Genomic DNA, 14,097 nt, shown 5'->3' on the forward strand with positions numbered 1-14,097 from the left:
ACTGTGCAACTCAGTAAAGAGAATGACACTATACCTTTTAAAACAAAATTCCAAGCTAATACCTAGACTAAACTTAAAAGAACACCTTATAGTCGCTAACTCCTTATCAAGACACAAGAAACCAAAATCTACTTGCGGTAGTAGAGGTATTCAGAGCCAAGAGTCGTCAGATTAAAACTTCAATATAGGGTTATCCTTCCTTATTTTAACGTAAATTATTAACTCAAGGCATAATATATTTATGTATTTAAAATTAACCTTTAGACGCTATAAGGTGGACACCATGAATTTCCATGACCACTTGCAGACATGATGCTGTATGTTCTTGTTTATTTAAATGACCATAATATTCAGTGGTGACTTACTGTAGATAAAACATACAAAACTAAAAAGACTGGTATGCCATTTGAATGGCATGTCTACGATCACTTTTTAAGTCTAGAAGAGAAAGCTGACGATAACGGTTACCTCCATGGGATAGAGTTTTCTCCTTTTCCTCATCTTCGGCAATCATCTCAGCCATCTGAAGAATGTCTGCCTCAAAGGGATCAGATGGAATTTTTTCCTTGAGGTCCTCTATTGCATCTATAATCTTATCAGCATTGTCAAGAGTGGTGGGGATCAGCATTGGGACAGGGACCTATACACAAAAGAAAGAGTTAGTTTCTCACTACCCCACAAGTGACGTTGCTGCAAGTTCTGTCTCATTTACAGTTCCAAGTTCTAAATACACTTTTAAAATAATACTTTATGCTTAAAGCAAAGAACAAAATAGAGTGTCCTCAGACTCACACAATGGTCTCCAACGGTAAGAAGTTCCAAAATGTAGTACAATAGCTATTAGTATGAAATAGATGCTAGGTTACAGTTGTTTTCTTATGAAGTTCTGTTTATACTATACATGGAATAGTAGAGAGAATTTCACTACAGCAGTCCTGACTACTATTAATATCTCAACCAAAAGCAGCATTACAGAGTATACTGAATTGACATATTAGATTATTATAAAACATTTAAAAAAAAAACAAACTCACAGGCAGTGGTATGCTTAGAGGGACAGGGGCAAACTGTGTATACAGGTGCATGGGAACAGGAATAAAGACTGGCACAGGTACAGGCAACACAAAGATCTGTGGCTTTCCGTCCTCCTCTGCAAGGAAATATACAACAAAAATATCATGAAATCCATCACGTCTTCCAACCAAATATTGTTAAGAGTGGTAAAAACAAGGTGCAAATAATACAAACCTACTGAACAAAAATAAGAGTTATGGTATAACATACCTTTGTTAACTCTTTTTCTTCGAGGTCCATAGGGTCCACAGACATTACCTTGGGGAATGTGGTTGGAGTGATCCAGTTAACAAGCTTTAGCTCCCAGGATGCACTGGGTCCTCCTCATTATTTATAATTATATATATATATATATATATATATATATATATACATACACACACACACACACACACACACATATACACACACACATACAGTCAGGTGCATAAATATTGGGACATTGACAGAATTTTAATATTTTGGCCTCTACTCACCACCACAATGGCTTTGAAATTAAACAAACAAGATGTGCTTTAACTGCAGACTTTCAGATTTAATTTGAGGGTAATCACATCCAAATCAGGTGAACGGTGCAGGAATTACAACGGTTTCTATATGTGCCTTCCACTTTTTAAGGGGCCAAAAATAATGGGACAAACTAAACAAACCTAAATCTAACTTTCACTTTTTAATACTTTGTTGCAAATCCTTTGCAGGCAATTACAGCCTGAAGTCTGGAACGCATAGACATCACCAGACGCTGGGTTTCATCCCTGGTGATGCTCTGCCAGGCCTCTACTGCAAATGTCTTCAGTTCCTGCTTGTTCTTGGGGCATTTTCCCTTCAGTTTTGTCTTCATCAAGTGAAATGAATGCTCAATCGGATTCAGGTCAGGGGATTGACTTGGCCATTGCATAACATTCCACTTTTTAGCCTTAAAAAACTCTTTGGTTGCTTTTGCAGTACGCTTCGGGTCATTGCCCATCTGCACTGTGAAGCACCCTCCAATGAGTTCTGAAGCATTTGACTGAATATGAGCATATAATATTGCCCGAAACACTTCAGAATATATTCTGCTGCTTTTGTCAGTCACATCAATAAATACAAGGGAACCAGTTCCATTGGCAGCCATACATGCCCACGCCATGACACTACCACCACCATACTTCACTGAGGAGGTGGTATGTTTTGTATCATGAGCAGTTCCTTTCCTTCTCCATACTCTTCTCTTCCCATCACTCTGGTACAAGTTGATCTTTGTCTCATCTGTCCATAGGATGTTGTTCCAGAACTGTAATGGCTTTTTTTAGATGTTGTTTGGCAAACTCTAATCTGGTCTTCCGGTTTTTGTGGCTCACCAATGGTTTACATCTTGTGGTGAACCCTCTATATTCACTCTTCTGAAGTCTTCTCTTGATTGTTGACTTTGACACATATACACCTACCTCCTGGAGAGTGTTCTTGATTTGGCCAACTGTTGTGAAGGGGTTTTTCTTCACCAGGGAAATAATTCTTCTGTCATCCACCACAGTTGTTTTCCGTGGTCTTCCAGGTCTTTTGGTGTTGCTGAGCTCTCCGATGCGTTCTTTCTTTTTAAGAATGTTCCAAACAGTTGATTTGGCCACACCTAACGTTTTTGCTATCTCTCTGACGGGTTTGTTTTGATTTTTCAGGCTGATGATGGCTTGCTTCACTGATAGTGACAGCTCTTTGGATCTCATATTGAGAGTCGACAGCAAATGATTCCAAATGCAAATGTCACACCTAGAATCAACTCGACATTTACCTGCTTAATTGATAATGAAATAACGAGGGAATAGCCCACACCTGTCCATGAAATAGCTTTTGAATTGATAGTCCCATTACTTTTGGCCCCTTAAAAAGTGGGAGGCACATACAGAAACCGTTGTAATTCCTACACCGTTCACCTGATTTGGATGTAATTACCCTCAAATTAAATCTGAATGTCTTCAGTTAAAGCACATCTTGTTTGTTTCATTTCAAAGCCATTGTGGTGGTGAATAGAGACCAAAATATGAAAATTCTGTCAATGTCCCAATATTTATGCACCTGACTGTGTGTGTGTGTGTGTGTGTGTGTGTGTGTGTGTGTGTGTGTGTATATATATATATATATATATATATATATAAATATATATATATATATATATATATATATATATAATGCAAAGCTGGGAAGCACTCCCTCAATCAGATATATAAACTCCGGGTGCCCTCCTGAGTAACCCGCAGCCACGGGTACAAAATACAATCCACAAGCAGGCGACACTCCACTGAATGATGACTCCTGATATCCGTGTGAGGAGTCTTCATTCAGTGGAGTGCCGCCTGCTTGTGGATTATATATATATATATATATATATATATATATATATGCACACACATACATACATACACATATATATATATAAAAATATGAGGACTCCAAAAACTCTCTAAGAGGGAATCATGGAAGATACAAAAGAAAAGATTACCCAACACCACCAGGTGCGTTAGGGTGGGTGTCCTGTGAACCCTATGGACCTCGAAGAAAGACAGTTACCAAAGGCATGTTATACCATAACTTGTATTTTCTTCTTTGGGGTCCATAGGGTCCACAGAAATTACCTTGGGGATGTCCAAAAGCAGTTCCCTTTAAGGGTGGGGACACTCCTGGGTTTCAGTAGAAGAATCCTACGCCCAAAAGAAGCATCCTGAGAGGCAAATGTGTCAAATGCGTAAAATTTGACAAAGGTGTGGACTGAAGACCACGTGGCTGCCTTATATATTTGTACAGCAGAGGCACCATGACGAACCGCCCACAACGGTCCCACAGAGTGAGTAGAATGTAGTGTGACCGTGTTCGGAACAACAAGACCAGCTTGTGTGTACGCTTGAGAAATTGTCATACGCAACCATCTGGCCACACTGTTTGTTAGCTGGCCAGCCTCGCTTGTGAAAGCCATACACCAGAAGACTTTCTAATGGGGTTGGTGCGATCTACATAGATACGTAGTGCACGAAAAACATCCAATGATGCCGGTGGTCTATAGTGTTGGAGACAGTTTGCACATGGCTCCTCACAACAGCGTCCCTCAGCGAGTCCCCACTGCCGGAGGCATGGACTGCCACACGGTTTCCCGCGTCAGCGGGCGGGGGGAACCACTAACCTGCATCCCTGATTTTTCCGGTTGCAGCCCTTGGCTGGCTAAGCCCGCCGAAATCACCACTGGTGTTGTGGCGCCGGCGAAGGAAGATTGAGCGGCGACACGGGCGTCTATACGGATGCTTAGCTGCTTCAGGTTTTCCCCTCACTCAGCACGCGCCGTCAATAAGGTGCCTTCTCGCACCAAACAAAAAACTGCCTGTAGCCGGGGGCGGGGTATATATTGAGGAGGACCCAGTGCACCCCAAGGTAATTTCTGTGGACCTATGGACCCCAAAGAAAAAAAAAATTAAACAGTATTACTTAATTACTGCTGAAGATGGTTATCTCCTTTAGGGTATCCACACTCTAGGCAGCCTTAGCACGTCCTATAAATCAACAGAAAAGCTGCAAGCCCAACATAAGATCTTCAAAAGGATAAATAACTAAACAAGCCAGTGTCGCCACTTCCAACACAGTTAATATACGACAGAGCAGCGCTGAAAGGTTAATTGCTTGGTGCTTCAAACAGAGCTGTTGCAGTGCGACTATATAGTTACATATAAAAAGGGGATCTTTGTTTACTTGCATTGAATCCGTTTTCTCTGAATCAGACTGGGGAACACTGGACCGTGGGGAGTTGTAGATTTGGACTGGAGAAGCTCGCACTTACAACTAAACCTGTAGCTTTAACAACCTAAGTTCCTCCCCCCTGCAACCCCAGCAAGCCAGTAGAACTTTAAAAAGAGCCTGGTAAGGAGAAGTAGTAATCCCAGGTAAACCGGCCTCCAAACTTCCTTGATGGCAGACTAAAAAAAAACACGAGTATTTTTTATCATATTACATATCCAAACCGTCTAGACTGATGAGGAATTCGGATAGTTTTATTTCATACTATACATCTTTTCAGCCGGACGCAGCTATATATTATCTATCTGGCTCCGTTAGCTACGGTACTTTCAGATATTCAGTTTTAAATGCTTTTTTTTTTTTCAGGATTGCTACTTAAAAGAAATAATGTTTCATCCTTTATATGCTTGATTTAATGTGTTTTATTTCATGTTTATATTCATTGCTGTAAGCTTTGAGCTTTTTATGACAAGTTACTGAACATTAATTATAATTTTTTATTGCACACTTATTTTTCTGTCTCCTTTAAAAAACGAGGAAGGCGAAACCTGGAAATATGAACTCCACGGTTTTCGCACAACAAGAGGTAGATCTTCCAGATCCTGTGGTAATTGCAGGACGAAACGGTTTCTGGGCCCGTTACAGATTACAAACCATCAAAGGTGAAAAACTTGTATCCTTCAAGAGCCGGCCTCAAAAGCCAGGCCGTTAAAGCCAATCAAGGAAGATCCTTGTACCATAACAAACGCTGCTGCAGCAGCAGATCTGGCTGTATTGAAAGCTGCCACCCAGGACCTACCGACAGCTTGAAAACGTTGGCGAATCAAGACCTGTCTAGAGCTATAAGGATCACCATTACCAGTTGATCCTTGAGCACCAAAATGGTCATTGGAATTGGGGGGAAAGAGATACGCCAGGTGGAAGTTCCACGCAACCATCATGGCATCCACAACTTAAGCCATCAGGTCTCTGGATCTTGCACAAAACCGCGGGATCTTGAAGTTGAGACTAGAGGCCATGAGACCCCACTTGTGAAACTCCGGATGAAGCGATCACTCCCAAGGGAGAAACATGGTTCTACTTAGGAAGTCCACCTCCCAATTTTCCACACCTGGCATGAATACTATAGAGACCGCTTAAGACCTCCGCCCAGGACAGAATGCGGGTCACCTCTGCCATCACCTCCGTGCTCATGGTGCCACCCAGATGATTTACATACAACACCGCCGTGGCATTGTCCTACTGAAACCGCATGGGTAGGATGGATTGGGCACCTAAGAAAGATAGGAGGGTTCGGAGCTTGAGCATATTGATTAATCATGCAGTCTTCGACAATGACTAAAGACCCTGTAGTCGCAGATATAATGTCACGACACCCCAACCGAGGAGCCACGCGTCCGTGGTTAATCAATCTTGGGAGACCTTAGATAGTCCCTGGAACAGATGATCGGATACCAGCCACCAATGCAGGGATTCAGGAGTGCTGGCGGACAGAATGAGAAACTGAGATGCAAGGAATTCTGTGCTCCCTGACTAATTTTGGAGAATCTCACACTGGAACTCCCGTGAGTGGAACCTGCTGTACTTAATGGTCTCGAAGGTAGAGAAGCTAGAAAAGCCCAGCAGCTTCATGCACAGCAAAATTGAAGAATGAGGCATCAACAGTACCGTCGTGACCAAATCCTGGAGTGTCTGGGCTGTAGACTCTGGTAGGTAAACTCGCCGTAGAGAGGTGTCAAAGACTACCCCCAGGAACAGCATGCGCTGGCAAGGTATCATGTGAGACTTTTCGTAATTCTGGATCCAGCCGTAAACCTGAAGTACCTGTACCGTGCTGTCAAGATGTACCTGTAACTGAGATGCAGAATGGGCCTTCATAAGATTGTCTAAATAAGGTAGAATTGTAATACCTTCCTTGTACAGTAGGCTCACCATAACAGCCATAAGTTTTGTGAAAATGTGTGGGGACATTGCCAAACTGAATGGTAGGGCCCGGAATTTATAGTGAGCAAAGCCAACTGTGAACCAGAACGAGAGAGTGATGACTTGCCCAAATAGGAACTTCAAGATATGCGTCCGACGTCTAGAAAGGCCAAAAACTTGTTGTCCACTATGCTGTGGATCACTGATTTGAGAAATTACATCTGAAAATGATCCACCTGGTGTATTAGGAGCGAAGATTGAATCAGTCACAAGGAGCCATTTGGTTTCCAAACAAGAAACACGTTGGGAGAAAAAAAAAAAACAGTTTCCAGAACCGGGGCAATAAGCTCTTCTGAAAGGAGAGAAGTGACAGCCTAGTCTAATGCCACCCTCTTCTCCGCATCCTGGGGAAGAGCAGTGTTGAAAAAACGCCTTGGCAGCAGACCCCTATGGTTGACATAACCTCTGGAAATGATGCCCAGCACCCAGAGAGTCCTTAGACGATTCCACTCACTGGTCCCTGAACTGGAGTAAGCGCCCACCTATAGGACTGGTGGGCAAAGACCCCATCAGGCTTCTCCGAAGCGTGGTTCCCGAGCACCTGTTGGCACCAGATAATTTACCTCCTAGGAGCCGAACCCGCCAGGGATAAAAAAAAAAACGTACTCTGGCTGACTGATTGAAGGAAGATCGAAAAGCTAGAAAGATGTGAACCCAGCTGTTAAGGTGCAGCCAAAGGAAGAAAGGTGCTTTTCTGCTCTGTCTATAATAGCATCCAGATCAGGCCCGAAAAGAACACCCCCACGATAGAGAAGAGATTCCAATGAATGCTAGGATTCGGTTTCCGTGTCCCTAGTGCAGAGCCAAACCTCCCTCTGAGCCGAGACGACCGTAGCCGAAGCCCTGGAAGCTAACTGAGCATCGTCCTGCAAGGCTCACACGCATATTCAGCTGCACCAAAAAGCTATTCCGCAAAGTCCAGTAACAAATCTCTGGACAAATCACTCTGAAGCCCTGCAATGAGTTTGTCGGTCCATGTCTCTATGATACGGGGGACCCATGCAGAGGCCAGCAAAGGCCAAACAACGACCTCTGTGCCTTTAAAAATGGAACAACCTTCCAATTTTTTATCCAGCGGATCCTTAAAGGACGCCGAGCCCTGAACCGGTAGAGCAGTGTGCTTAGCTAAACGCACCACAACAGCGTCAACCTTGGGAGGTGGCTCCGACTTGGTCACATGATCTGACAGAAGAGGATATAGGGAAGCAAACTTTCGAGGAACAAAGAACGTCTTATCAGCATATTCCAGGCCTCATGATGAGATCCAAAGAAGGAAAAGCAACAATCCTCTTGCGCCGATGCTTGAGTATCCAGATTCAAGCAGTCCAGAGACTGCAGCACCGCATTAATGAGATCTTCCACGCCCGTGGAAAACTCAAGATCCTCACACTCCAGGCGGACAACATCATCTGGAAGTCCACCATCCTCTTCTTCCAGATGTGAAACCTCTAATTCACCCCTGGAAGAAGGAAGACTCTTATGTGATTCATGCAGCCTCGAGAAACTGTTCCAGAGAAGAGGAAACATTCTCAAATCATGACACCGTATGCTCCATGGTACTAAGGCAGGGCGGATCAAACAAAGTGTGTGGAACCACACCACCAGGAGCAGGCGACCAAGCAAGGCAGTCTCCCTTTCTACTTCAGGGTCCATAGGGGGTCCACAGGGTTGACCTTGGGGTATAGGTTGGGAACCAAATCCGGGCACCACGCAGTTAAAGCTTTTAGCTCCCAGGATGCACTTGGGTCCACTCTCCCTATAACCCCGCCCCCCAGCCAGAGGCACCTCAGTTTAAGTTGGTGCCCGGCCGGAGTCGGGTCACCGTTACTGCAGGGGGGCTGCTTAGCAGCCCCTAAGCTTAAAAGAGTTTTATTTTATTATTTTTTTACTACTCTTCAGAGCGGCAGCATCAGACTGTCCAATGGACGTCTGAGCTGCCGCCCCTACACCCCGCCGGCGCTGCGACGCCAGTACAGATCTGGGGATCGCAGCGGGACCCCAGAGTCTGTACTAGCCGGGCTCTGGAGGAATCCCTGGGCTGCTGCCGGATCGACGGGGACAGGTAAGTCGCGTGGTCACCGCTTGCGGTGACCCGCGTGTACATGCAGCCTTATGCCTCCGGTCTCTGGGGACAGACCGGAGGCGCTAGCGGTGGCGGCGGGCTCCCCCTCCATGGAGGCATACCCCGCGTGTCCACAGCCCACCAGGGATTATAGCGGCAGCGGGAGCCGGCATCCCGGGGGGTTAATTGCTAGCCAGGGGAGGAAGCCTTCCCTGTCTAGCGGCTCCTCCCCTCAGCTCAGCGCGCCTTTCAATAATACAGTCTGGCGTCGCTGAGCTGCTTCCTCCGCGGGCCACGCTTCTTCTGAGGTCTCCAGCGGCCATTTTCTCTCTGTGGTGCTGCAGAACTCCTAGGATGTCAGTGAGCCCAGTCCCCCTGCGTACCTGGCCATTTGGGTGAGTGTACACAGCGCTATAGCCTTCCCAGACACTGAATCTGGGCAGTTGAATGTAGCGACATTGTGCAGTATATTATATGTCATGCTTATGTATGTATATATATTTTTCTGCATTGTATGTGACTTATGCTAGTGCTGACTGTCTGCTTTTTCTCTCACCTGTCAGTGTATATCTATCCCTTTTCTTTATCTGCCCTAATACAGGTGTACCTGGGGTGGTTCTGAGACCTCACATATATATATTTGTTAATATCTGTGAGGTTTGTCACATACTGTTGCGTGCTGCACGTTGCCATATTTTAGATGGAACTGTGAGTTGCGTACGCTGATAATGGGTTCCTGCAGCTAATCTTAGCGTCAGTCAGGACCGGTATGGCGCTGCTTAATATTTCCGTCAAGATAGTCAGATATATCTGACCAGGAGATTGCACACGATACTGCACCCATTATTGCTATCCTGCAAGTCATAGCCTGCAGGAATTAGTGCGGAGGATTTTAACTCAGAAAGGTTTACGTATGCGGCACCATCTGGTGCCGGGCCCCTTGCACGACCCCCTTAAAGGGCGTTGTTTCTCAGGATCCTCTCCTTTGAGGATCGCCGGGCGGGCCCCATTGTTGTCACTCGCTTGGAGTTACTTCACCATACTGCCCTTTTGAACTCGGGGTATCTCGCAATTTCTTGCAATTTACCCGTGTCACAGACTATCGCTCCCTGCCGGGGTTTTTCACAGTACATGAATTACCTCCGATACCACATCGGTCTGTCATTCCCCTTGCAGGGATTACCACAACGGCCACCCTGGTGGATGTCGTTTTATACGAAATACTAATTGGCGTGATATACGCCCTGTGGTTACTGACCAGTGGCTCTGCCGTGAACTGGATGGTATATTCGGCTCTTTCCCTCTCACATGGGGGGGAGCCGATCTCAAGTATTATTATCCCTGCTTTGGGGCTGGTAGCCAGGCTCATTCTGGATATAGAGAATGTCGATCCTGCACCAGTATCATACATCTCCCGTTTTCTGCCCAGCGGGTGGATCTCATAGCGGGAGTCTGGCTGTCCCCAGATACGAGGAGTCACAAAGGCCTCCTGTTTCCCATTCCCTGAGGGTCCTCACAAGTAATGGAAATCCCCTTCTGGGATGGATTTGTATGTTAATCATCGGGTTACAGGCATTAATACGCCTCCCATCCCGGCCTGGACGAATTTTACGGATCCGTAGGTGGTAACTTTGCCTGAAATCAATGTACTCGTTTTCAGGGCCTGTTGCCCGTCCTACCATGGCCATCGCATGGTGATGCTTTTGTGACGTTTTTCCCCTCCAACACGTCTGAGGTTCAAATATCTTTTTGCCGCTCACAAAATATGCAGTGGTCATATGTGGGATTACCTCATGGGATGCCGGTCTTCTAACTTTCAGGGTTTCGGCGGCGTCTGTATCCGCCGCAGTACCCTATGGTTGCGTTATGGGAAAGTAGAGGTGCACACTCCTTCCAGGGGGAAGTTCTTGTTTGGTCCTGACCTTGACAAGATCGTTGCATCATTGGCAGTATCACTAATGGGGAGATACCGTCTTTAGCTACTCCCACTACATTCGGACTAACTCTGTTAAGTCTTTTTGTCCTCAGGGTCAGCCTAAAGGCCTGTTTTTTCCTAGGCTGTCGGCCTCCACGGGGGCCACCATATCCAGTACCGAGCAGTCCTGGACTTCCGGACGACCCTGTTTCTACACCTGAGGATATACCCTCAGCCTGACGGGACAGGTCTACATCTGGGGAATTTCCAGAGTGAGGTACTGATTCTCAACGGCCTCTCATTGCTCATGCAGCCTCCTCACAGGCATTGTTACACGGGCCCTTCTTCAGAACTGATCAGGGCCTTACAATCCCAGAAAGCTATACAGTCTTTGTGGTAAGCAGAGCTATTTCGGCCAACCTCACTATCTCAGTGAGGGACTGGTTGTTCTACTTTCTTTTTGGGGCGGTGACCGACTGGTCCTCCTTTGCCTATACTCTGTCTCAAATCCCTGAATCAGATTCCAACGGTGCCTTGACTCAGGTGGAATCGTCCATGCTCCATCATCCGATGTTTGGAACCTGGGGATTTTATGGTATATCCGAGTATTCAGGATACGTACCTACGGGTACATACAGAGCCCTCTCATCAGCATGGGTTCAGGTTTGCTGTGCCACAGCAACACTGGTAAGTTTCGGGCTCTGCCTTTTGGGGCTGTCCTCAACTCCACCGGGGTTTACCAGCTTTATGGATTTTCTGACAGTTCACCTGTTCAGTGTATCCGAATGCTCCTTTCTCTGGACGGTCTCCTACTTTTAGCAGGATCACCAAGGTACTTTACCGCCAGGTCAGGATAACCGGGGCTTCTTCTCGTCACAGAAAAGTCCTCCCTGCATCCCTCACAGGGTTTTCTTCATCTGGGAGCACTGCTGGATTCTCAGAATCTGAGAATTTTTCTGGCGTAAGACAAGATCTCCACTCTTCAACTTCGAGTGTGCGGATATCTACGCAGTCGACATATGTCATTACTCTTTGTGATGCGCGGTCTACCAGAGTGTCTACCTTTTGGTAGGGTGGAATGTGCTCAGTTCCATTCCAGGCCTTGCCATAATTGACTCCCCTCCAGATGGATTGAGTTTTTTCCATCGGATCGCTGTTCGAACGATGATACTTTCTACGGAGGCGAGTTGGTCTCTGTCCGGGTGGCTATGGCCATCTCGTCCAGGGTGTTCTTTGCTAAAGACAGTGTCTGGTCCGCATTCATTTCGGGGCAGTTGGATGTCTGTCGCTTCTGCCCTGCCACTTACCTTGTTGATACTTTAAGCTGTCTTGGACTTTCACTCTGGCCTAACCCATTTGTCACGGTAAACCTGAATAGGTTCAGTCCGACAGTGTCACAACAGTGGCTTCCATCTAGGCAACACTGGTAGTTGGGTGGCAATGTTAGGAATGTCACCCATGCTGACATAGTCCAAGGGTCTTCTCCTGGCCAACTCTGCGGTGTTTATTCCCGGAGCTCTCCATTGGGAAGCGGGCTTCCTCAGCCGTCACAGCGTGCATCCCGGGGACTAGTCTCTTCTCCAAGAGAGGTTTCAACTCCTGGTGAGCAGAGGGGGCCTCCCTGAGGGGATTGATCCCCATGGCCTTCTGACTCGATCACACATTACCGGTGTTACAGTCCAGCTCTAGGAGTACTGAAGCTACCTTCAGTGACTCTTTGTCAGTGAAGTGGTCCTTCCACTTTGTGTACCTGTGTCCTCCGGTCTCCCTTCTTCCTCGAGGTCTTCGGAAGTTTAATTCGAGACGGAGGGGCTTTCCTTCTGGGGGCTCCAGGTCGTCCCAGACATCACTGGTACTAAGATTTTCGGAGTCTCCTCCTCGATGCTCCGTTCCTACTGCTTCACTATCTGGACCTGTTGTCTCAGGGTCCTTGTTTTTCCCGGGATCTGGATCGCTTGTCTTTAACTGCGCCCCTACTGTGGTCCTCGGGCTTCCCTGGCTCTGTCTTCATTGAGATGTTTAGAGCAGATAGGCCAGACTTTGCTGGGATCTGCCACGGACTGTGGCATACATAATTCTTATGGTATCGTACCTGTCGATACGATCCTCCGGTGTCCAGGATTTCCAGATATTCTGGTATTCCTTCCAGCTGGCTTGGGTTTCACCCTTGGCCTGGCCTTCCTGACAGTGCGGATCTCTACACTGTCGGTATGGTTAAGATATGGAATTGCTCCGCTCTGGTATCCAGTTCATCCTTTGGAGTGTTTTCTGGATTATGTCTCCACTTGTCCTCCCTAGGGACTCCTGGGGAGTTAGTAGTGGTTCTTTGTTCCCTCCGGGGACAGTCAATGGAACCGCTGGTTGTGATAGCCATTACAGGGTCTATTGTTTAAGCTCTCTCTCTCTCTCTCTCAGGGTGTTTAAATCAACCAGGAGAGTGTCTGAATGGGGAGCGTTCTCATGTGGCTCCCTCTTCTGGAGGGCATCATGTCAGGGTGTGAGTTGCTCTCGCCCTGTGTTTCTTCTTAAAGTGGTTTTTAGGTTCCATATTATTCTGGAACTTATGGTATGGCCATTCAGTTCCCAGTCCTCTCGGCTGTTGTGGCCTCATGGACTGTGGTCCGGCCTCTTTGGCTTTATGTGATCCGTTCAAGTTCCTTATGGTAAGCGGACTCCTTATTGGTGGTCTGCGGTTTCTGGTTTTAACAGGAAACGATGGCCGGCCTATAATGAAATGTTGACTGGATGGCCTCGTATGTCTTCCTCAGGGGCCTACCCATGGGTGGGCATTTCTGTCGTTGAGGCTTGTTTTTTTCTCGGGCCGTGTAACCCTCGTGGGCGGCTCGTCGTGGCGCCTCGGCTGTTTTGCCTTACTAGGTGTCCACGTGGTCTTCTGTCCATACCTTTTTAAGGTTCTAGGCATTGGTTTCCTTTGCCTCTCAGGATGCTTCCTTTTTGGCGACGGATTCTCCTCTCAGCACAGGAGCGTCCCCACCCTTGGTTGAACTGCTTTGGGACATCCCCAAGGTCAACCCTGTGGACCCCCTATGGACCCTGAAGTAGAAAACAAGAGATATGGTAAGAACTTACCTTTGTTATCTCTGTTTCTACGAAGTCCATAGGGTCCACAGGGCGCCCGCCCTGACGCACCTGGCTTCATATGGGCTGTGTTACTGGTCACCGGCTTCCCGTCTCCTTTTCTGTGAGTATGGTTCTAGAGTGTTCCAGTTTTCTCTCTCTTTTTCTCTCCTCCTCCGGCCTTTGGCTACTTACAATCTGAGGTGCCTCTGGCTGGGGGGCGGGGTTA

The 14,097-nt window shown here is 46.7% G+C and overlaps 1 protein-coding gene across 2 annotated transcripts in view; it reads right to left on the minus strand.

The window, feature by feature from the left end:
* ZMYM4 (zinc finger MYM-type containing 4) overlaps window positions 1-14,097 on the minus strand; it is a 196,205-nt gene that overhangs the window by 32,619 nt on the left and 149,489 nt on the right. For both annotated transcript variants that reach the window (XM_088460608.1, XM_088460607.1), the window contains exons 19-20: window positions 1,035-1,150; window positions 469-640 (exon numbers count right to left, since the gene is read on the minus strand). In XM_088460608.1, coding sequence (XP_088316734.1) covers window positions 469-640; window positions 1,035-1,150 — 288 coding nt within the window. The remainder of the gene's footprint in view (window positions 1-468; window positions 641-1,034; window positions 1,151-14,097) is intronic.

The sequence above is a fragment of the Taudactylus pleione genome, unplaced genomic scaffold (genome assembly GCF_031769625.1).
Source record: "Taudactylus pleione unplaced genomic scaffold, aTauple2 ptg000007l, whole genome shotgun sequence".
Classification (NCBI taxonomy): Eukaryota; Metazoa; Chordata; class Amphibia; order Anura; family Myobatrachidae; genus Taudactylus; species Taudactylus pleione.